This window comes from Phycodurus eques, chromosome 4, assembly GCF_024500275.1.
Source record: "Phycodurus eques isolate BA_2022a chromosome 4, UOR_Pequ_1.1, whole genome shotgun sequence".
NCBI lineage: Eukaryota > Metazoa > Chordata > Actinopteri > Syngnathiformes > Syngnathidae > Phycodurus > Phycodurus eques.
This window is the reverse complement of record NC_084528.1, coordinates 20,643,915-20,668,513: the sequence shown is the minus strand read 5'-3', so window position 1 is coordinate 20,668,513 and position 24,599 is coordinate 20,643,915. Positions and strand designations below refer to the sequence as shown.

General features: G+C 41.0%; 1 protein-coding gene across 6 annotated transcripts in view; it reads left to right on the top strand.

Moving 5' to 3' along the window:
• myh14 (myosin, heavy chain 14, non-muscle) overlaps window positions 1-24,599 on the top strand; it is a 62,819-nt gene that overhangs the window by 8,956 nt on the left and 29,264 nt on the right. For 5 of the 6 annotated variants that reach the window (XM_061674562.1, XM_061674561.1, XM_061674564.1 and 2 more), the window contains exons 2-16: window positions 473-653; window positions 6,395-6,601; window positions 11,077-11,233; window positions 14,455-14,482; window positions 16,100-16,214; window positions 16,527-16,574; window positions 19,632-19,724; window positions 19,805-19,868; window positions 20,691-20,789; window positions 21,465-21,608; window positions 21,686-21,900; window positions 22,878-23,030; window positions 23,678-23,851; window positions 24,065-24,238; window positions 24,318-24,432. In XM_061674562.1, coding sequence (XP_061530546.1) covers window positions 486-653; window positions 6,395-6,601; window positions 11,077-11,233; window positions 14,455-14,482; window positions 16,100-16,214; window positions 16,527-16,574; window positions 19,632-19,724; window positions 19,805-19,868; window positions 20,691-20,789; window positions 21,465-21,608; window positions 21,686-21,900; window positions 22,878-23,030; window positions 23,678-23,851; window positions 24,065-24,238; window positions 24,318-24,432 — 1,954 coding nt within the window. In that variant the 5' untranslated portion in view covers window positions 473-485. Of the gene's footprint in view, window positions 1-472; window positions 654-6,394; window positions 6,602-11,076; window positions 11,234-14,454; window positions 14,483-16,099; window positions 16,215-16,526; window positions 16,575-16,825; window positions 16,838-19,631; window positions 19,725-19,804; window positions 19,869-20,690; window positions 20,790-21,464; window positions 21,609-21,685; window positions 21,901-22,877; window positions 23,031-23,677; window positions 23,852-24,064; window positions 24,239-24,317; window positions 24,433-24,599 lie in introns of all 6 variants that reach the window. The other variant, XM_061674563.1, reaches the window with a different exon arrangement.

Below are 24,599 nucleotides of genomic sequence, written 5' to 3'. Positions count from 1 at the left end.
ACCTGAAGATAGCTGGTATAGGCTCCAGCAGCCCGTGACCCTAGTGAGGATAAGCAGTAAAATAAAATGGATGGATGGATATAGGAATGACATGTTCAAAGGCAGGCCAAAGATTTCGTCACTAAAAGGGATTTAGTACAGTACATGCAATTTAAAGCTAAACTTTATGTGTGTACTTTAAATTCAGTCAGCATCACTTATTGTTTAGGTTTTTTGGTCTTGTAATTCGAAATCATCCACAATGGGCTGGCGACCAATCCAAGGTGTACTGTGCCTCTCACGCAAAGTCAGCTAAGAGCTGTGAAATTCAGAGAATACATTTCTGAGAATAAATCAACACAATTTAATGGAACAAATATTGGAATTTAGGTTGTAAATGTAGGCCAAGTGCTTCTGATAGTGTTGGGCCTGACTGCTCACCACTGGCTATTGTAATCATCCTCATTTTTTCTCTCCCCACTTGCTCTCACAGTGCCAGCAGTATCATGTCCAGGCCAATAGGGGGCGGTGTGAACGATGTCACGCGCTTCCTCACGTTGGGGGTGGCTCCAGGTTCCCCCACCACCAACGCACCCATGTTCTCTGCCGCCAGCCAGGCCGACTGGGCCGCTAAGCGTCTGATATGGGTGCCATCAGAGAAGCATGGTTTCGAGGTGAGTGGCTGTGAGGAAAAAATGAAGTACGTTTTTTTTTGTCACTGTCACTTAATTGGTCTGGAAATTATCATTTGTTATGTACCAATATATCTATCAATGCCAACGACAATTAAATGCTTTTCCATTAGATCAGGGGTGTCAAACTCATTTTTGTCATGGGCCACATTGTAGTTTTGGTTTTCTCTCCGAGGGCCGTTTTGACTGTGAACCCATATACCGTATTTTCACGACCATGAGGCGCACCGTATTATAAGGTGCAGTCTCAGTTACGGGGTCTATTTCTGTATTTAACACATACATAAGGCGCACCGCAGTATTGGGCGCAGGCATGGTAAAACATACGCTAGCTTAAAACATAGCATGCATACACGCTAAAACATACGCTAGCATGTTTCTAAAAAGGCAGCGGGAGCCAAACTGAGTTTGGTTGTACTTTATTGAAGTATTTAACAATGTACTCACGTTATTTTTTTTTAATCAATCCTCATCCACAAATCCATCAAAGTCCTCATCTTCTGTATCCGAAATGAACAGCTTGGCAAGTTCTCCATCAAACATGCCGGGTTCCATTGTCGGGGGGCTCAGCAATGATGCCGGCGTTTTCCTGCTTCCTCCACTTGCGAACCATGGATTCGTTGATCTTGAATTCTCTCGCGGCTGCTCGATTCCCATGTTCCTCTGCGCAACTGATAGCTTGCAGTTTAAACTGTGCTTTGTAAGCATGTCTCTTCGTAGATGCCATTTTCGGGGGTCCTTAGCCAAACTGATGTGTTTTGCACAATGTACATACCGACGCCATATACCTACTGGGGGCGTGCCTTTAGTGTTCACTTTCACTTTCATATTTTAACGTCCGCGTGCTGTCCTCAGTCACGTCCACCTTTCCTCTATATAAGCAGCGTGTCGGTAGGGAAATGCTCCCAGTCAGTCAAGCGGAGCGCTCATCAAAGCCACACAACATCATTTACAGATTTTGGAACTCGGTGCACACATAAGGCGCGCCGCATTATAAGGCGGCCCGCCCCGTCCATTTTGGAGAAAATTTAAGACTTTTAAGTGCGCCTTATGGTCGTGAAAATACGGTAAGTGCATGATCGTCTCATATTATTACATATAAACAACAAATTGTTGGATAACTAGTTTTGAAATCAGAAGCCAGTAAAAAACTGTTCAACTATTACGGAATTTACTTCAAAAGGGGGCTTGGTTAAAACAATAAATAAATAAATCCATAATATCTCAATGTTATTGAAAAGTAAGACAGTTTGCAATTTTGGTATTTTAGCAAAAACATTAAGTCGACGCACATGATTTGCTTTGGCGGGCCACATAAAATGATGTGGCGGGCCGAATCTGGGCCACGGGCCACCAGTTTGACACATATGCATTAGATGGTAAAATGATACAATAAACCAGTTTATCCACCTGTTGCCATTCATACAACAGAATAAATAATGGACCCCTGCGAGTACAACAGCTTTGTGTTCAATTACACAGGGCAAGATTTCACACTAAGTCCACTTTGTGAGTAAATATATACAATATCATCATTTCAGGATACAGGAAGTCCTCGATTTATGAACGAGTTCCGTTCCTATGCTGGCGACGTAACACGATTTTCCGCGTAAATCGGATTTCACCGTTAAAGTCCAAATTTACGGCGAAATACTTCTGTTACGGGTATTGTCCCACGTGATTGTGACAGCAAGCTCAGTGTGTGTGGGCGTGTGCGTTGATGTGTGAGTGAGACGGGACTGCGAAGGAGGAAGGAGTGCGTGCCGGTGCGAGTGTGTACAGTAGCAAGTGTAGTGACGGCGACCGGGGAAGAGTAGCGATTAGTGGAGGACCCGTTGACGTTGAATGTGCAGAGGAGCTAATAAAGCCATTAAAGCAGCAATTCGGTGCTTTGTGACTTTATTGTTGCCACCACCCAGCTCAGCTGTGCAACGAGAGAAGGGAGTTAACCCCTGCGTCTCCCAACCACTGTCAGGTGACCGTAGCAGGAAAGGTTAACACTTCGTATAAAGAAACTATCCATCCATCCATTTTCTGAGCCGCTTCTCCTCACTAGGGTCGCGGGCGTGCTGGAGCCTATCTCAGCTGTCATCGGGGAGGAGGCGGGGTACACCCTGAACTGGTTGCCAGCCAATCGCAGGGCACATACAAACAAACAACCATTCGCACTCACATTCACACCTAGGGGCAATTTAGAGTCTTCAATCAACCTACCACGCATGTTTTTGGGGCGTGGGAGGAAACCGGAGTGCCAGGAGAAAACTCACCCAGGCACGGGGAGAACATGCAAACTCCACACAGGCGGGGCCGGGATTTGAACCCTGGTCCCCAGAACTGTGAGGCAGATGTGCTAACCAGTCGTCCATGCCGGCCATTCCTATATCACAAGAGTTTAAATTGACTGAACACCTGAAACAAAAAGTTTGCCACCAAAATGTGTGAAAACATGTGTCAACATTGGGTAACGACAACAACTGAAAAAAAACAACAATACAATTTTAAGTATCAAACTGTTTAGTTGGGCTGGGCTGACTCTTTCCTCCATTGACTTAAATCATGGTAACCATCTGAAGTCCATCCATCCATCCATTTTCTAAACCGCTTCTCCTCACTAGGGTCGCGGGCGTGCTGGAGCCTATCCCAGCTGTCATCGGGCAGGAGGCGGGGTACACCCTGAACTAATTGCCAGCCAATCGCAGGGCACATACAAACAAACAACATTCGCACTCACATTCACACATACGGCAATTTAGAGTACCCAATTAATCCATGTTTTTGGTGTGTGGGAGGAAACCGGAGTGCCCGGAGAAAACCCACGCAGGCACGGGCAGAACATGCAAACTCCACACAGGCGGGACCGGGGACTGAACCTCGCTCCTCAGAACTGTGAGGCTGACGCTCTAACCAGTCGGCCACCGTGCCGCCATAAAGAAACTAAAATACATTACAATAAAAAAATATAAGATGCTGTACTTACCGTTACTGCTGAGAGTGTGAAAAAAAGAAGGCGAAAAAGGCAAAGATACTCCCGCCGCACAAACACAGACAGGCACTATGCACTAGCTAAGCAGAAACACTATGGTGCTGGGACAAAATAGCGGACGAGGCACGGGCGTCGTAAAGTCGAAACGTCGTAGGTCGAGTGCGTCGTAACTCGAGGACTTCCTGTATGTTGGTGCACTGTAAAAAGCAATTGTGGAGAGTGGTAAATACAGTACAATCCATGAAAATCTGCTAAAATGTACATTATTATTATAGATAGGTAAGGTACCCTAAAATGTAGGATACAATTCACCTACACTACCTATAAATAAATAGTGTTACCAAGAAAAATGTAATAAAATCTCCCTAAAAGCTGTCGGTACTACAATGTGCGTAACAATGACTAATTAGTTGTGTGTGCTGCCTCTCGCCTGAAGTCAGCTGAGATAGGCTCCAGCACACCTGCAACCCTAAGCGGCTCAGAAAAAGGATGGATAGTTGTGAACAAGGCAGCGGAACGGCTTGTGGAGTGGCAGGGGGCATAGTACTGAGGGGGTGTATGCGTTTTTTTGAGCAGTAAATGAATGAGTCGTCGTCGGTGGGCAGTTTTCAAGTTTGACTCGCACATTCCGTCTGCTGCGTTTCCGCCAGATTCAGTATGCAAATTGGCGTCACCCGTCGGTGACATTTGATCTCTCTTATTGGCTGTTGGCTAGCAAATCAGCACAAAAGTAAACAAACAATAAAGAAAAAGGCATATGGTAACACAAGCTGAGCTAAACGTTGATCATTACTTAGATTTGTTCCTGCTTGTGTTATGAGTGTGTCGGGCAAGGTTAGTAGGCTATATGTGCATTTCGTTTCATAAAGGTTCAGGCTCTGTCCCTCATGTGTGCATGGAAAACAATGATTTCTCGGCCATGCTCAGTAAAATGTAAAGGGAAAATGTGGAACTTGTCTGTGTAGGCATCCCACTGCTTGGACCAGTTGAGTCTTTCTGTAAGTCTTTTGACACTGCACTTGCTTTGAAAGACTTGATTGACACTGCCGAATAGCCAGACTATTCACTTTCATCAGTGAAATAAATATGCTTTGAGAGAACACTGATGTTGAGGAACATAAAGGAACACAAAGTATACAAGCAACTGTATATAATGTGGGGGCACGTGCTCCAAAAAGCAAAACTTGATTTGAATACTGTCATTTGCCTTTTCTTTTTATCGAAGTGGAAAGAAATCACATAAAATTGGAAATTGTAGTTTTTTATTTTTTATTTCAAGCCCATATAACCGCGTCATCAACAACACAACACAATCATTTTCAGCTTATCACATTACAGGTGCCTACCACATGAATCTTTATTCTCTGGTGAAGTATTATCCCTGTGCGTGCACCTTTAGGGCAGGGCACGTCAAAGAAGTGGGACTGAGTAGCAAAGGGTGTGTATGCGTCTTGTGCCCGTTGGCCCTTTTACAACTATATAATAATGCACATGGCCCCCAGGACTAATTGGATCATCAGGTTTTTGCTGTAATATCAATTAGTTCCACTTAAAGTTCTTGCATTGTTAGTGATTGGTAATTTTTGCAGGATGCGAGATGAATTTGACATCCTCCCTTTTTTCTGCCAAACTGGTTTCATAGTAAACTAGTGAATAGAACAATGGTCTCCCTTCACATTCCCAACGCACAACTGCTGACTTTATTTTACAGTCACGACGAGAATGGCACTGGTGAACAAATGCACACGCACATTTTTGATAGTACTTTCATATTCTCAGCATGGACTTTCCTAGGCGTGACGAATGTGTGATACAGTGCGACATAACAAGAGATGCCCTTGGCTTGCCTATCTGTCACATCTATTATTACAATTTACACCAATGATAGATTTGATGTAGTATTACGCAGTAGTAGAGCTTACAACTGAGGAATAATTTGTTGTATGAAAATGCTATGATGTAATGATGTATGTATGATGCTCCTCCAAGAAACTTACCAGACACATATGTTTATATGAAAGAATTTGCCTTACAGTCAGTAGAGATTAGAGAAAGTACTAAGTGGTGGGCCATGTTGAAATAATGAAAAAAAAAAAAATCAGTACAAAAGTTGCGAGAACAAAGTTGTTACAAGAATAACGTCATAGTGTTAAGAATAACATGGTCGTGGTGTAAGAATGTGATTCTTAACATTGGGGGCACAAGAATTTGTACATGAAAATGCTGAGGTGGCACGGTGGACGACTGGTTCGCACATCTGCCTCACAGTTCTGAGGACCCGGTTTGAAATTCCAGCCTCCCTTGCATGAGTTTTCTCTGGGTACTCTGGTTTCCTCCCACATCCCTAAAACATGCATGTTAAGTTTAATTGAAGACTCTAAATTGCCCCTAGGTGTGACTGTGTGTGCGAATGGTTGTTTGTTTATCTGTGCCCTGTGATTTGCTGGCGACCAGTTCAGGGTGTACCCCGCCTGTATCTCGCTCAAAGTCAGCTGGGATAGTCTCCAACACGCCTGCGACCCTAATGAGGATAAGCGGTAAAGTAAATGGATGGATGGATGGATGGAAGAAAAGGTTGATGCTTGCCTATTCTATTATCATCTTAAGTGACACCCCTGCTCCCCCTACCCCCTGGTGGTACAACAGGGGGGGAAAAGGGCATTGGGCACATCTGTTTTGAAGTGGGTGGCCTTGTTTTAAAGAAAAATTCTAAACTTGCCTTTGGTCTCCCTTTGGACAGTCGGCCAGCATCAAGGAAGAGCGCGGTGACGAGGTGGAGGTCGAGCTGAGCGACAGCCAGAAGCTGCTGACGCTGTCCAGGGAGGAGGTGCAACGGATGAACCCACCGCGCTTCAGCAAAGTGGAGGACATGGCCGACCTTACTTGCCTCAATGAAGCGTCGGTGCTGCACAACCTGAGGGAGAGATATTACTCAGGCTTGATCTATGTGAGCCCACCCAAAACCCATTACATAACATATGCGCTGCAGGAACAAATACAAGTTTTGGAACACACCTCTTTTTATTTAACCAATCAGGGATGTAGCTAGGACATTTTCTCTTCCCAGGGTCCACAGCATGCTTGGATGTTTTTAATAATAGAACATTTTTAATTTAGCAAAGAAAACATTCAGAATGTTATGAGAATATGCTTACGTGGTAATGGGTTTATAATAGCCAATAGATGCGGTAAGATGATGCCAAAAGCACCACTTTTATATTAGACATGGCTTTAGCCTGTCTAATAGAAGTGCCTCCCCTAACTTGTACATAGTTCCTATAAGATGGTGCCAAATCACCACTTTTCTGTTGGACAGGGCTTTGGCGCCATCTTAGGGCATTTCAGAAATAGCACAAAAGCAGCACACACGTTTTTTAGCAAATAAAGTAGGGTTTTATCCCCCCCGCTCCCCAAAAAAATTTTTGAGTAGCAAACCATGAATAGGAGGGAACACTTTAAAATCAGGACAAAAAAAATGTGAAAAAAGTAAAAATGTTATGAGAATAAAACTAATATTTAAAACTCATTCACTGCCAGCCTTCTCAGTGAACATGGATATTTGACTTCTAAAGCCTGTCAATGGCAGTGAATGTGGCATATCAAGCTAAATTACGAAGAATATAGTTATACTATTTAGGCAAGTCAGCTTTTGTTTAGTCTGCGCATTTCATATAATATGTGGTTTCCATAATTAAAATCATCTCAAATCAAAGAACAAAAGACATTTAAAAACAAAGTACAGAAAATAAAAGACCCCTTACTAAAATAACTAATAGAATGTACGGTGCAAGAAAATTATTTTTAAAAATGACATTAAGATGCTGTAAAAGAGCTCAATCGTAAGAGAGATAAAAAATAATAGCTTTAAACTTGGACTTAAAAACATTCACACTTCATGACTTAATTTTTGTTGGCAGCTTAATGCCATTTGTGTGCAGCATAACAGGAAAATGCTGCTACACCATGTTTGGTTTGAACTCTGCTCTATTATCTGACCGTAGCTCTCAGAGCCCTACTGGGTTTATATACCATGAGCATTTCTTTAATGTATTGAGAACCTAAACCATTCAGTGATTTATAGACCAGTAGGAGAGTCTAAAGTCTATTCTAAAGCTGACTGGGAGCCAGTGTAAATACTTTAGAATTATAGTAATGTGCTCTCGAATATAATCTCTTTGTTCTGGTCAGAACCTGAGCTGTAACTTTCTGAATGAGCTGCAGCTGTTTAATGCTCATTTTTGGGAGTTCGGACAGAAGACCATTACAGTAGTCAACTCTACTGGAGACAAAAGCATGGATGAGCTTCTCCTAGTCTGCTTGGAATTGGAGAAATTTTCCAATTTTGTGCTTTTCGCAGCACTTTTCAATCAGATCCAGCACCATGAAATAAGCAATAAAATCATCCATCCATCCATTTTCTGAGCCGCTTCTCCTCACTAGGGTCGCGGGCGTGCTGGACCCCATCACAGCCATCATCGGGCAGGAGGCGGGGTACACCCTGAACTGGTTGCCAGCCAATCGCAGGGCACATACAAACAAACAACCATTCACACTCACATTCACACCTACAGGCAATTTAGAGTCTCCAATTAATGCATGTTTTTGGGATGTGGGAGGAAACCGGAGTGCCCGGGAAAAACACACGCAGGCACGGGGAGAACATGCAAACTCCACACAGGCGGTGCCGGGGATTGAACCCTGGTCCTCAGAACTGTGAGGCTGACGCTCTAACCAGTTTTCCACCATACCGCCGCAATAAAATCATTTAAAATGTAATTTTAAGGTTTCGGTCCATACCTTGTCTTAATTAACCAGCCATGGATGTACCACAATACAGTGCTGTGACAAAGTAGTGGCCACCTTCTCAAATTCTTATATTTTTCCATAATTTCCCCACTTTGTTTGAGGTCATCAAACAAATGTAAATATCAGACAAATATAACCCAAGTGAACTTAAAATGCTGTTTTAAATGGTGATTTCATTAATTAAGGAAAAAAAGTTACCTGGCGCTGTGTGAAAAAGTAATTACCGCCCTTGTTAAATCATGAATTAACTGTGGCCAATCACAACTTTTGGTCAATTTTCACTGACCACGCCCAAGCATGATTACCTCCAGACCTGTTCAATTAAGAAATCACTTAACCAGTATCAGTCCCGACAAAATCAAGTTGGACAGTAATCTAAAAAAGCTGCAACAAAATGACATCTTAAATGTTCTTGAATTTGTCTGGATCATAAGTCAAATAAAGTGAACGACATCAGTCTGGAAAGGGTTACAAAGCCATTTCTAAAGCTTTAGCATTCCGGCGAACCATAAGGAGTGCCATTAACCTCAAATGGAAAAATTATGGAACAGTGGTGAACCTTCCCAGGAGTGGCTAACCTACAAAGACTACTCCAAAAGAGCAGCGATGACTCACACAGGAGGCCACAAAACAACTCAGGACAACTTCTAAAGAACTGCAGGCCATCTTTGCCTGAGTTAAGGTCAGTGTTCATGACACAACAATAAGGAAGAGACTGGGCAAAAATGGCATCCATGGCAGAGTTCCAAGGCAAAAACCACTTCTGACCAAAAAGAACATAAAGGCTCGTCTTCCTTTTGCAAAAAAAAACATCTGAATAATTCCCAAGACTTTTGGGAGAATATATGGATTGATGAGATGAAAGTTGATCTTTTTGGAGGGTGTTTGTCTCATTACATCTGGCGTAAATGTAGCGCAGCATTTCAGAAGAACATCCAACCAGCAGTCAAACGTGGTGGTAGTGTGATGGTGTTAGGCTGCTTCGCTCCTTCAGGACCTGAACTTGCTGTGATTGATGGAACCATGAATTCTGCTCTTTAACAGAAAATCCTGAAGGAAAATGTTCAGCCATCAGTTCTTAACCTCAAGATGAAGCTCATTTAGGTTCTGCTGCAGGATAGCGATTCAAGCCACACCAGCAAGTCAACTTCTGAATGGCTTAAAAAAACTAAACAAATGTTTTTAAGTGACCTAGTCAAAGTGTGGACTTGAATCCGATTGAAATGCAGTGACATGACCTTAAAAAGACTGTTCTTTCTCGTAAACCCTACATTTTTGCTGAATTCAAATGTTTCTGCAAGGATGAGTGGCCCAAAATATATCAATAGAGACTCAATGAGACTCAAGACTCATTGCCAGTTAGACAAAAACGCTTGATTTCAGTTGTTGCTGCTGAAAATGGCCCGTCCAGTCATTAGGTTTAGGGGGCCATTACGTTTTCCAAACAGGGCAAAGTTCCTTCATTTTCAGTTCACTTGCATTTATTTGATGACATTAAAGTGGGGAAACTATGCAAAAATGTAAGAATTTGAGAAGGAGACCAATACTTTTTCATGGCACTGTACACAGAATGCTTGGATGAGTTTAGTGTGTTTAGTGACCTGGCAAACACCTTTGGGATGTGCTAGAACAGAGTATCTGATAGCTTGAAAGCTCTGATACTCCCTTTGTGTCTATTGTTAATTCTTTAATTTAACGTCAAAATGATTTTTTTTCTCTTGTCTTCTGGCCTCATAATTGAACAAATGTTCCCCTCGAACAGAGTATATGATAGCTAGATAGTTCTGATAATCCCTGTCTGTGTATTGTTGTTTTTTAAATTTAATGTCAAAACGCATTTTTTTGTTTTCTTGTCTTCTGGCCTCATAACTGAACAAACGTTCCAAAAGCCTTTGGTAAGCTGTTAGGCCATATTTTCTTCTGTTATCACTTCATGTAGGTGTAACTGAAACGCAAATAATGTGCAAATACATGTATATTGTCAACTCTAGAGTGTAGAAGTATATTGGCATCTGAAGTGTTGGTGATATGGGATGCTCCGTGTATAAACTCAGCGATGATTTATCTTTCATTTCTAGTATTTCAAATATTGAACAGTGCAAGTCAATGTAATGGGCCCTGCATAAAGAAAGAACTGTCAAGTACCATAAAGGCAATTAGTTTAACTGCCTACATGCATTAGCAGAATGAATGACGGCTGAGTTAGTCCTCCTGTAACCGTCAAGCTAAAAAGATCTAGATCAATTGTGGGCTGCATCCACAGTCTCAAGTGATAGATTGAGTCCTTTAATGAAAGATGCTAGGCCCATGTGGCTGCTAAATTCCAACCTAAGTAATCATTTTGCGAATGCTGCTGACCTGTCTATTGTATTGTCTCCACAAATAGCACCGCTGCGTGTACTGCGGTCGTTTCCACTGAAGCAAATCATATTTGTTTAGGTAATACTGTCAGTTAAGGCTCAAGTAGCGGCATCATTACTAATTTAAACATAATAGGAAAAATTACTCTTAATCATAAATGCAGAAGAGCAGCCTTTCCCAAATTTAAGTCACACCTGGCCTCTTAAAGGCACATGCCTGTAAACAGACTGACTCACTGTGTTTTCTTTTTTGCAGACATATTCAGGCCTCTTCTGCGTAGTGGTGAACCCCTACAAGAACCTGCCCATCTACACCGAGTCCATCGTGGAGATGTATCGAGGCAAAAAGCGCCACGAGATGCCGCCGCACATTTACGCCATATCTGAGGCGGCCTATCGGAGCATGCTGCAAGGTACTTTGCGCTCCTATCTTTAGCGTTACCCGAACATCTGCTATCAGCTCGGCACGCTGGAATGTGGTGCTGAAACTCGTGCATGATCTTTGGTCTCGTAGCCAACGCGCTTTTTTCAAGGTGTGGTATTCCTGCCACGTATCACTTATCAAAAGTGGATATACATTAGTTGAGATTGTATTTTTCTGAAAGAAAGCACCAAGGAGTGGCATATCTAGCTCCATACTCGGCACATTATTACTCTTAAGGTGATTGTTAGGGACAGCATTTGTGGTATTTGGTAGGGATAGCGTTGTAATTTAAAAAAAGCTGAAGTGGCAAAATTACACTCTGTACTTAAGTAGAAGTACAGAGACTTAAAATAAAAATGTACATACTCTGAAATGTGCTAAAGTACAAAATTAAAAATGGTTTTTTTTTGTCAATCATGTAATGTCCATTTTATACAAATTAGCTCTTGATAACTTGGCACAATTTACATAGTGCTCACATTGAGAAGAAGAAAAATCGCGACACATGTTGCATTTTGTTGTTTTTATAACTAAGGACTAGCTGGTGTTGGCTTGAATTAGGCTTGCCAAACAACGTGTAATAATAATAATAACAATACATTTTAGTTCAAGCGCCTTTCCAAAACCCAAGGACACTGAACAATAATATAATGGTTAAAATCACGCAGAGAGAAAATGAAAAAAATTATGTAAATATGCATACACACAATAAATGACTATAAAATATAGAGCGCAGTAAAATTGCAGCTTCGGGAAAGGTAGTAGGCAGTCTTGAATAGGTGAGTTTTGAGTCTGATTTTGAAAAGAGTCAATATTACGGATGACAGATGGCAGGGAGTTCCAGAGTTGGGGAGGAGAGCGGCTGAAAGCTCTGCTTCCCTTGGTGCTGAGGTCAATAGGGGGAACAGTAAGGAGAAGAAAGGAAAAGGATCACAGGGAGTGAACAGAAGTGGTAATATGGAGAAGGTCGGACAGATAAGGAGGACCGAGATTATGAATTGCCATAAATGTGTGTAAAAGAGCTGCGAATTCTGTATGGAACTGGTAGCCATAGAGTTGATGTAAAATGGGGGTGATATGGTGGAATTGGGGTGTTTAAGTAATCAGTTGGGCTGCAGAGTTTTGAATCAACTGGAATTTACAGAGTGATTGTTGAGGAAGACCGAAAAGAAGAGAATTACAGTAGTTGAAGCGGGAAGTGACGAGGCTATGGACAAGAATAGCGCCATTGTGGGGGGTGAGGGAGGGACGGCGCAGGTTGATATTTGCGAAGGTGAATGTATGAAGACCAGGTAATGTTATTTATATGAGAATGAAACGAGGGAGAGCGACCAGACATGAGTTTTTCGAGATATGAGGCATTCAGTTGATTTTATGCTTTGACTTGCGAGCAAAAATTTGAGTTTCCAATGCTGTAAGGTGGCAGTCAGCTCAACTCACGTCAAATCAGCAGTTTGGCAGGTATAGTAGAATATATAAAAATGGGCTTCAAGCTGTTTAATGTCACTCCGAGTTGACATTCACTGTCTAACTAAACATAAAACAAAGATAATTACTTGTTGTATAGATTTGCTTGAAGTCCACTTAGCTTTATGCCCCCCCAAAAAAGAAAAAGATAAACGCCATAGAAGCCGTCTATAACACTGACTACTTGACGGGCTAATGTATACCATCTATGTGACGGTGGAACGTTTCAAGCAATAGATACCTGACCACAAATGGTGTATCAACACACGTAGACAGACAATATAACAATACTCACAGGCCTATGTTCTTTATTCTCTGTGAAAAAAGGACCAATATTACTGCAGATTACTGAGTCACTTACAGTAGTTGTAAAAGCTTTCTTTATCTCGCTGAATGACAGCATAATACTGCCCCCCGGTGATGAAGTCATGCACATCAGAAGGAGCCGCAATGAATTAATCATGATGCAAAAACTGTTTAATTCTTTAGATTCTATTTAATTATGGCATTACTATGTTATTATGAAGTACAATATTGAGACTCCTATTTTCCAATTAAAAACACACTACAAGAATTTTGTTGAGGTATTTTGGGGAGACTGGAATGGATTAATGGCAATTCCATTGATTTCAATAAGGAAAGATGATTTGCAAAGTGTTTTGAGTTTTGAGCATATTCATGGTACAAATTTCGCTCATATCTCAAGGAACCACTGTACTGTATGTATTTCTTCATATTAGACAAAGATTTTTTTAAACGCCAGAAGCTTGTGGTTTTAAAGTAGACATTCCTCCATGTCACTGCTGTCCCAGTTTTTTCCCACCCATTATAAGACCCCAAGATCTCCATCAATCAACAGAATTTAACTCTCTCTATTTACATCTTTTTTACTTCTTTTTATGTCTGAAAAAGGAATGTCTATTTCGACAAAGTAAGGAATAGAAAGTACAGATACTGTTCATAGTAGGGGGAAACTGTAAAAAGTCGTCTAAAGAAAAAATACTCAAGTAAAGGACAGGTACCTGAAAAATATACCTAAGTACAGTCTTCTTTGTTACTTCCCATTCCTGGAAATAATGTTAGGAAGTATTTTAATCATTCACTGGCAGTTCTCCATGTTAACATGGATATTTAAATTCAACAGCCGTCAATGGCGGTAAATTAGTTAAAGCAGGTGGATTGAGCAATATCTCTGCCCCAGGGTGTCCTCCTGAGATAACAGGATGGGGCAGCTCAGATTCTGGGTCTCTGTGTTAGCCACCGCCCTCAGGGTTGGCTGTAGGCATGTTACTGTGGTGACAGAACCAGTAGGACCAGTATGAATTCTTGCCCGCTGGAACACGTGAGAAATTTTTTAAAAAGCGGTTACAAGTAGCCCAGCTCATAAAAAATGTCCAGCCGAGGAAGTGGGCCCAGGACCTCTTTTGTGGCCCTAATTAGGCATGCAGAGGCTAGAACAAATAGTGAGGGAGGTAAACGACACAACACTTGGCCTGGATGAATCACTTCTCACTTCTATAATGTGGGTAGTCTATCAATCATGAGGTGTGAAGCTGAGAGGAGGTGTCAGTTTGGCATTGAGTCCTGAGTAGCTGATTTTGATCTACAGTGGTATCTTGACTTAATTTGTTGCGTGACCAATCTCGTAACTCAATCAACTCCTACTGTATGTCAAATCAGTCAGGTAGATGACTAAAGAGGTTGATGTCACACTTTAAAACTTTTTTTGTTGTCTTCACACAGACCGGGAAGATCAGTCAATCCTATGCACGTGAGTAGTCTACAGCTGCTGCATTTGTTTTGCCTTGAGGAAACTGTCAGGTGTGCATCCATGTCAGGCAATGGAGTCAGTTATGGTTTTCAAGTAAATGTGATTGTTTTTATATTATTCTATATGCAAATTTTCATTTGGCAACATTTGAAGCATGGATGCACACACCTGTCAACCTCTCAATATTCATGCATCAATCCATTTTCTATATCCCTTGGGTGCCGGGTGAGTTTAACAATAAATAATAATAATAAATATGTCCCGATCTGAGCCATTGACTTTTCAGCTGATAAAGATCCGATTTTTAAAATGTTCTTAGTTTTAAAAAGTCAAAAAGCGACAAAATAATCCTGGGGTACAAATAGAACAGCAATGTGACAGTAACATAGTCGGCTTCAGGCAGTAGTCTGTGCGTCTGCAGCCAGCCACAGTGCTCTCTGTAGTAGGGGCTGCCTCCTAAAAGGCATCACTCGCAAGAGCGTGTTTAGAGGGAGAAAGAAATAGCCAAAAGCTTTCACATTCGAAAGAAGAGGCACAGAGTGAGATGTGGAAACATTTTGCTTACACGCCAAACAGTCAGGGCAAGCTGACTATACAAAAAAAAAAAAGCCTGAAGTAATATACAGTGGGGCCAAACAGCTCGCTGAATGGCAAAATTTAAAAGAGTTTAAAGAGTGACTGATGTGACACATTTAAACAACTTGCCTTCAAATAGAAGTTCTACCGAGGGTGAATTATTTTTTAAAGTTTGTGAGAGTGTGAATTACAGTATTTTGTGATGAGCAAACTTGTGCCCCACTGGTTGCAATTGATGTTTGTAGATGAGCACTCCACCACCATACAGCTGTATTGGTGCATCATCCATTTCATTAAGACACATGCTTTTGTAAAACAATGTATAGTAAATTCATTGTTACTAAGTATGAAATCAAATTCAATGTGTGTGTGTGTGTGTGTAAGAAATCAAATTCAATATATATATGTGTGTGTGTAACCTTAGTTCATAAGCTGTGTAAGAAATCAAATTCAATATATATAAATACTGTGTGTGTGTGTGTGTATACTGTGTGTGTGTGTATATGTATATATATATATGTATATATATGTATATATATATGTGTGTGTGTGTGTGTGTGTGTGTGTGTGTGTGTGTGTGTGTGTGTATATATATATATATATATATATATATATATATATACACACACACACACACACACACACATACACAGACACATAGTCCCCAGGAGTCCAGCCAAGAGAAATGTGAATACCCACCTCCCACCCTATTACTATGGTTACCAGGTCCCCAATGACTATAGTATATATATACTTTTTAATGCAAAATCAAGTGACTCGACGCAGGCTAAAAAAAATGGAAAGATAGGGGGAAAATTTATATCATACTGAACCTATATCCCCCACTCATTGTGGTCGTAGTGAATCTGTAAATTTGATAGCCTTAAAAAAGGTCTTAATAGTCTTAAATTTGGCCTCCTTACATACTGCACCCTCTAATTATGTGATTATTTGAAATTTTTGTTTGCCCCCTGTACAAATCTTTCCAATTGGGGGTTTTAATATGTTCACTATTTTCTCTGAATTGTTGATATGTTTCAGCGGCGAATCTGGTGCAGGCAAAACGGAAAACACAAAGAAAGTAATTCAGTATCTGGCTCATGTCGCTTCTTCTCACAAGGGTGCTACTCCGAATAGGAACAAAGAAGCTTTACAGGTACGATGCAAGTTTGTGCACTATTTCAGTGTTCATGGATACCTCGATGCTAGAAAATACTGCTGGCTCATGCTATGCTATGTGATAATGCTTACAACTGCGTTTCTTTTCTCTCTCTTTGAAATATGAGCACATGCTATTCACTCTTCAGCATTCTCTCCACCTCTGTGTCATGATTTGAAAGTGATACATTGGATTACATCTCTGCGTGGTGCGACTCAGTTACTTATTCCTGCTTTTTTTCTGCATCTTCCTTCGTGCTCCATTTCCCCTTCTCCTCTTTTCCTCCTCTCTCCCTTGCTGCATGCTCAGATGGACGGCTCTCGCTCCTTAACCAGGGGCACCACTTTGGTGAACAAGGTGAGTTAGTTGCCTCCTTCCCACTGTCCTGCCCTGTGCTTTTTCAACCTTCTACTAACCAGCTGCCAACAGTTACTCTCACTAAGCAACAGTGACTCATTCCTGTCATGTTTGCATGTAACAGCCAAGGCATTTGGTTTTCGTTTCATATAATTTCTCTTGTCTTACTTATTTTTTGTCCTGTCTGTTTATCCCATCTATGTGTTCACCTGCCCATCCCCATCACTCCACCTTTCTGCACAATTCCTCAGATTATGCAATATGTGAGTATGTACAAACATTGGAGGGGTTATATGCGAGGGTGGTGGCATGGCACTTTGTACAAGAATAATGTAAGCTGGTTGTAGTGCTTGTGTAACTGTAATAACTGCATACCTAAAGGTAAGTATAGGAGAGTGGCTTTAAGCAGGGTACACTACACACGTTTGGAAACAAGATTGTGGTTGCAAATGCTTCTCTGTCATATTTTATTGTGGTGAATGACTTATGAGACACATTACACAAATACTCAACACAACCGGTTGCTCCTCTATGTGTGGCAACAACATGAGCTTCAGAGAGCTTCATAATTGGTTGTATTTCCATCACAACCGTGGCTCAACCGAACTCTGTGTTGAGCACACACACAACGATTTGGCGGTAGAAATATTGAGCAGGTTTCAATGGAAAGCTGTTTGAGCATTTATTCGGTATTCTTGATATTCAGCTTTTCCCACTACTGGCTTCCACTACACTATGACATTTCTGCATGACTCTATGACAAGTCGGACAAATTTTGCATACTAGCAGGACAACTGCATCTTACTAGTGAGGCAAAACTGGACTAGTTGACATGTGAATCGTAAAGCGCTAGATGTGAACTAGGAGAATTTTGTCACTAGTAGTACTAGTAGCATGCAGTTATCAACTAGTGCACAGTTTTACCGCATTTATAATGTGTAGTTGTCCTACTAGTGAGGACAAAGAGCGCACTAGTACACGGACCTTAATTCGTATATCAAAGGTATCAAATAAATGTTTGAAATGGCTGGATGAGTTTTATTCATTAAGCGCAGACAAATTTCCAAAAATCCAGAAGATGGCACAGAGTATGCTGGTGGTGTTTGGCTCCGGAGTGTGATGAACACCAACAAAACATCCCACAGATCCCAGCTGAATGATGAACACCTCAGATGTGTTCTGAGAATTGCTACAACAAAACTAACACCAGACTTTGATGCATTGGCACACAAAAAAAGTGATCAACCAAACAACACTGTTCCCATTGAAGAGTAAATCTAAGTATTAACACTACAATGCCTTTTTTTAGTGTATTTTTTATATGTAAGCATCTGGTCCTGGCTTGGCCCGCCTGTCAAATTTTAAAAGTCAATGTGGCCCCTGAGCCAAAACATTTGCCCACCCCTCAAATAAATGCTTGAATGGTATTTCATACAGGTTTAATACAGTGCAATAGACTTAAGATAGATCGGATAGGATATCACTCCCAACAAATCCCACACTACAGGATACTCTTTTAGAGACAGTGATAATCAATCATGGTTTTGCTGACTTGAATTTGAAGGCGGGAAAATGCTTAAAATCAGCCCAGATTATTAGTATACGTGTACCCTGCTTAAATTGAGTGAAAACCTCCACCAAGGCCGACAATCTAATTTGGATCATCATCACCTTACACACTACTCACAAAAAGATGGGGAAATTGAGCTTTCTGGTTAAATTTCAGGATGAACCTAAAATAAACTTCTAACATTTACAGGTGAATTTAATTTGAGCTTCTCTAAACTTTTGAGTGAACATGTCCAACTGATCAGTGTTTAAGCACGTTTTGCACATCATGCTGTTCTCTAACAGGAAGATTCACAACAGGTGTTTGAGCCATGAATCGGCCAATACATTCCAAAGGATATCCACTTCTTTGTCTTTCTGTGAACCTTCCAGTCTCAATCTCAGTTGCAGCCTGCTGGTACTGAAAACATTGAACAGACATTGCATTCAAAAGCTCAAGGAAGGTCAAATTAAGTGTGAACTTTAGGAAATTCCACTTGAAAGCCCGATATCCCTAACCTTTTATAAATAGTGTATGATAACTGAATTGTAGCATTATGATTTCACGTCAATGAAAATTGAAGAAAAATATTACATTTCATGGCCTCATCATGGAACTATAGGTTCACCCTGTATCATCAAATCTTAAAGCGTTATTCCCAAAACAACAAACAATGGGTTATGAAGTCATAATCTCCTTGGCAGAGGTAATAAATATACTGACTGATTATACAGTAAGTGAGATGCAGCATGGCCGTTTATGTACTGTACGGGTTTAAAATGGCTTTTTGTCTCATGTGCATTTTAGTGTTTCATCAAGATGACAAACACGGCCAGGTGGCCAATGGCTCTGTGATAACCTTTCCTACACGGCCACTTGCGCTGATTGTCTTTGCATCGTCACTTGATGCTACACTGGCACTGCAAAATATAAATATAAATATATATATATATATATATATATTGTTATATATATTTATATAACAATATATATATATATATATTATATATATATAATTATTATAAATATATATAACAATATATATTATATATATATAATTATTATAAATATATATATATATATATATATATATATATATATATATATATATAATTTTTTAATGTATTGCAGCAGGTTAGACCAAGCCAATTTGAGCTGAAGCTGCCTCTGTTTGCCTGCCAACAGTGGTTCTCAACTCCCTCCTAAACCAATTTATCCAATCGCTGCCTCATGTAAGCCCACTGTTCTGACAAGTGTTGAGAACCATTGTTTTCTGTGTGTCAGTGCGTGTGTGTGCGCGCGCATGTTGTGGCAGAGGCTATTTTTGGTCATCCTTTTGTGTCACTGCTCTTGAAAGATGACTTTTAGATATTTTTAAACCCTTAGATCCATTGTTTAGTACAGAAAATAATGAATATGTATTCTTCACAGTTGTATGGTGTGTGAAGTTAATCTGTTTTTTGTGTGTGTGTGTGTGTGTGTGTGTGTGTGTGTGTGTGTGTGTCCAGGGTGAGCTGGAGAGACAGCTACTGCAAGCCAACCCCATACTGGAGGCCTTCGGCAATGCGAAAACTACCAAGAATGACAATTCCTCAAGATTTGTAAGCTCTTTTTTTTTTTTAATTTACTTATGTAGTCCTTAATTTGAGTTTGTTTTTTTCTAAAACATCTCTTTCCTCAGGGTAAATTCATCCGCATTAATTTTGATGTGGCGGGGTACATCGTTGGTGCCAACATTGAGACCTGTATCCTTTTCACATAAGAGCTGTTAGGAGGCTAAGTACATTACTACCTTGACTCATGAGTGCCCTAATTTATGAGTTTTCCGAGTTACCAAGCCGTTGCTTGGTAGATATTTTTTTTTCTTTGTGTTGCAAGCCCAAAATTTTAATTACAAGTGAGCTTCCGATATGCTGTCGCGAGAGTGAAGTGCAAAACAATGGAGCAACTAAGGCAGTGGTTCTCAACTGCTGTCACCTTTGGACCTGCATTTTCCTATTGTTGCAAAGTCACGACCTACTTTAATAGAAGTTTAGAGTCATATAAAGATTTTTTTGTTTAAAAAAAAAAAAAAAGCCTCTGAAAAGACAGTATATTGTTACTGTATTTTTAAAGGCTGTTTCAAATTAGGTTGCTGTACCACCAAAAGCATAATAGAATATTGCTAGCCATGACGTCCGCCAGCCAGAGGCTCAGCTGCACTCTATTTATATTTATATGGAATTAGTTATTGTATACAGTGAAACCCCCACATACTCACGGTTCGGCACCAGCAGATTCACCTATTTGCAGATTTTTTTTTTTTTTTTTAATCTCTGCTAATTCAAGAATTCTTTGGGTTTACAATGCAATTGTAATGGGCATCAATTCTCCACGGATTTTTGCTATTCGCGGTCTGCCCAGGTCCTTATCCCCTCCACTGTACTCATAAGTCAAGGTTGAGGCTGATTTACAGCTCTGATTTCCTTTCTCTTTGTGTAAAAGAGGCTATATTCGTCGCTTCTACCTTCTTCCTTCCCTGCTTACATGATATCAGCGTGTGAACATCCTTGACTCATAAACTCAAGACCTCCTGGAAAAGTCCCGGGCCACCCGTCAGGCCAAAGATGAGAGGACATTCCACATCTTTTACCAGATGTTACATGGAGCTTCTGAGGCAACTAAATGTGGGGCCAAACTCTCTACTAATTCTATTGTGATAAAAAACATAAAAGTAAACATTCTGGTGTTATTAATGTTTTAAACTCAGTGGTGGGCCCTGCATTTAGTACCTGGGTCTTCAGTGCGGACTTAACAGTAATTCATTGTTCAATGCCACCACTATCACATTGCAATTAAATAAACCATCAATGCTATGCAAAACCGCAATATAGCAGCACACAACTGTGCTGTGTGCATCCTTTAGAGCAGTTAAAAATTTATATTTATCTAATAAAGTGACAAAAACTAAAATATTTGATGAAATACATACCACAGATGCTTATTGTAACATGTTTTGCACCTCCCAACCACCTCACTTGCCTTGTGAGGATGAATTTGAATCTGACATAGAAAAGAAAAAAAGTCTCATAGCTAATATAGTTTAAATTACATCGGCCAGCACTACTGATTCTGAAGGCACTGCAGATTATATTGACATAACAACACAGAGGCTGAAACGTTCACATGTACTCGAAGCAATGCAGCCAAGAGAAACACGACAAATGGAAGAGAATAGAGTGTCGGGAAGAAATTGATACAACTTCATGGAACACATTACAAATTAGGTTGTAAATGTTGGGCAATGCTTCTGATTCACCACTGATTGAAACTTATCTCAACTGGTTTTTCTTTGTCCATAGTGGATCTGCTCTTAGGAACTGCCGACGAGTACCGCTTTCTCAGTGGGGGTACCATAACTGTTCCTGGTCAGAGTGATGCAGAGAACTTCACCCAGACTATGGACTCCATGGCCATAATGGGCTTCAATCCAGACGAGCTGATGTGTAAGTTGAGGTTAATGCAAGTCATTTATTTGTGTGCTTTGAATGACCTTGTCTGAACATTGGCTTCATCTTCTCAGCCATGCTGAGGGTGATCTCCGCTGTGCTCCAGTTTGGGAACATTTCCTTCACAAAGGAGAAGAACCACGATCAGGCGTCCATGCCCGACAACACGGCGGCTCAGAAACTGTGCCACCTGCTGGGCATCAACGTGCTGGAGTTTACCCGAGCCATCCTCACGCCAAGGATCAAAGTGGGTCGGGAGTACGTGCAGAAGGCCCAAACAAAGGAACAGGTAATAAGACAATTCACCACGACTTCACATGTTCTTCTGGGTGGCGAAAAGCGAAGCATTCTCTGATGGCACCATGAGTTAACAAACCCTTCCATGTCATTTGACAAAGGAAGAGCGATTGATGAAACAGTGCGAATTGCTTGCATTAATTCTTTTCTTCTTGTGGGGTCGTACGGCTTGTTTTAATGTGTGAAGTGTCAGTCAAAAAAAAGATGCTACTTTAGGTAAACTGCTTGGAAGAGAGAACTAACGCCGGCGGTAATTTAAATTTCAACAGGTAAGTTGATTGAAAAATAGACGTGGTGGAAATTCAGACATAGTTAACATGATCACTGAGGAACTGGCCAGTTCATTCAGAAAATATGCAGTAAATGAAATGCCTTAACATATGTTATGGTCATAGGACCCATCCATCCATTTTCTGTACCTCATACCTTCACAAGGGTCGCGGACGTGCTGAAGCCTAACCCAGCTATCTTCGGGCGAAAGGCGGGGTACACCCTGAACTGGTCACCAGCCAATCGCAGGGCACATATAAACAAACAACCATTCACACTCACATTCACACCTACGGGCAATTTAGTGTCTTCAATCAACCTACCAGGCAGCTACCATGCCGCCTGGTCATAGAACCATGAGTAGTTCATTTGGAGACTGATGCTGTTTGACTTTGGCTATGGTAGATAGTCTATTTCCCTGTTTTCTAACTAAGAAGGCTATTATCGCTTATTTCCCTGTTATCTAACTAAGAAGGCTATGATCGCTTAAACATTGTTTCTTTTGCTCGGATTGATGGCACAGACATGCTCTTTTGACAGTGAAATGGATAGTGCGCTGTTCTACTCAGCTAGGAAAAGAAGTATAATGGTGCCTGTTCTTTACAAACACTCTGAATTGACCTATACTGACTTTAGAAAGGGTAAACTGAGCACCATTCGAATAAATGCACCCCGTTCTTGGCTTTTTTTTCCCTCTAGGCTGACTTTGCCGTAGAGGCCCTGGCCAAGGCCACATACGAGCGCCTGTTCAGGTGGCTAGTGCACAGGATCAACAGAGCTTTGGACCGCAGACAGAGGCAGGGAGCCTCCTTCATCGGCATTCTAGACATTGCGGGATTCGAGATCTTCCAGGTCGGTTTATATGTAAATCAGGGGATACTAAATTATGACATAAACAACAGTTCCAGTTTAGGATCTTTACATTCTCTTTTGTTAAGGTTTTATACTGCACAGTGCTGTTTTTCTTTATTAAAAGCACGTCCCCCAAACAATGTTTTTTGAGGGACTGGAACAGATTAATGGAATTTCAATTTATTGAAATGGGGAAAATTTATTTGACATGAGTAAATTGAGTTACAAGCTTGATCACACAACAAATTAAACTCATGACTTGACTCAAGTCAAAATCACTGTATATGTAGTGTTGATTTTTTTAATTCAGGTGTGTTGAAAAAAAACGAGAAATAGTGTGAGCATTATAAGCTTCCACTTGCGCCACTCAAAAAAGCTGGGCTGAGTGAACCACATGATTGGCTGAGTCTCGTCACGAGGGAGGAGTTTCGATGCATTATTGGATTGGTCTGCTCTGTCTTTCCTCTGTGCATATATACACTTATCGGAATGACCAGAAAAGCTGCTCAGGTTGAAATAAGACTACCGTAAGTCCTCCAAAGGTTGCGTTGGTTAAACTACAAGCGCTTTCTCTCAATGGCAGTTACGTAAATGGGAGGCTATATTTTGTCTTTAAAGGATCCCATGACACATTGTCTCCTCTGCAGCTGAACTCTTTTGAGCAGCTGTGCATCAACTACACCAATGAGAAGCTGCAGCAGCTCTTCAACCACACCATGTTCATCCTGGAGCAGGAGGAGTACCAGCGGGAGGGCATCGAGTGGAACTTCATCGACTTTGGCCTCGACTTGCAGCCGTGCATTGATCTCATTGAAAGGCCGGTATGTACACCTTGATAGGAACAGGTGGTATCCATTGCATTTACTCAGAGGTTGGATGTAAGGCGTAGTATGTATCATTCCATAATTTAAAACAGTTCCTAGGTCTGTGCAGGCACTTCAGCAACACAGTTGCTCGTATACAAGTCATTAAAAAGTAAATTTTCCATAATATGCCCCTTTTAACGTGATTTGGGGTGGTCTTGTCTTGGCTAGGTTCACCCACCTGGTGTTCTGGCCCTGCTGGACGAAGAGTGCTGGTTCCCTCGAGCTACAGACCAATCATTCGTTGAAAAACTGACCAGTCAGCAAGGCAGCCATCCCAAATTCTTCAAATCCAAGCAACCGCGCGGCGAGGCCGACTTTTCCATCATCCACTATGCTGGCAAGGTGTCCATCAACATCAAAAAAAGAAAAGGGCGCAACTATACTGTGTCTTAGCTTTTTTTTCTGGATTCCGCACCATCAGGTTGACTACAAGGCCAATGACTGGTTGGTAAAGAACATGGATCCCCTGAACGACAACGTGGCATCCCTCCTTCACCAGTCATCTGACCATTTTGTCTCCGAACTGTGGAAGGAGGGTGAGATGGATGCCCTCATGTCTTTTTCATGCATTCACTTTGTGTTAATAAACAATAATATATTTGTCACCTTTTCTCCTCAAGGCCCTCAAATATAAGCACTGAAGCTCAACTAACTTAATATTTTCTCTCTTTTTTTAAATCATGCATCATGCTTTCAACTGTCT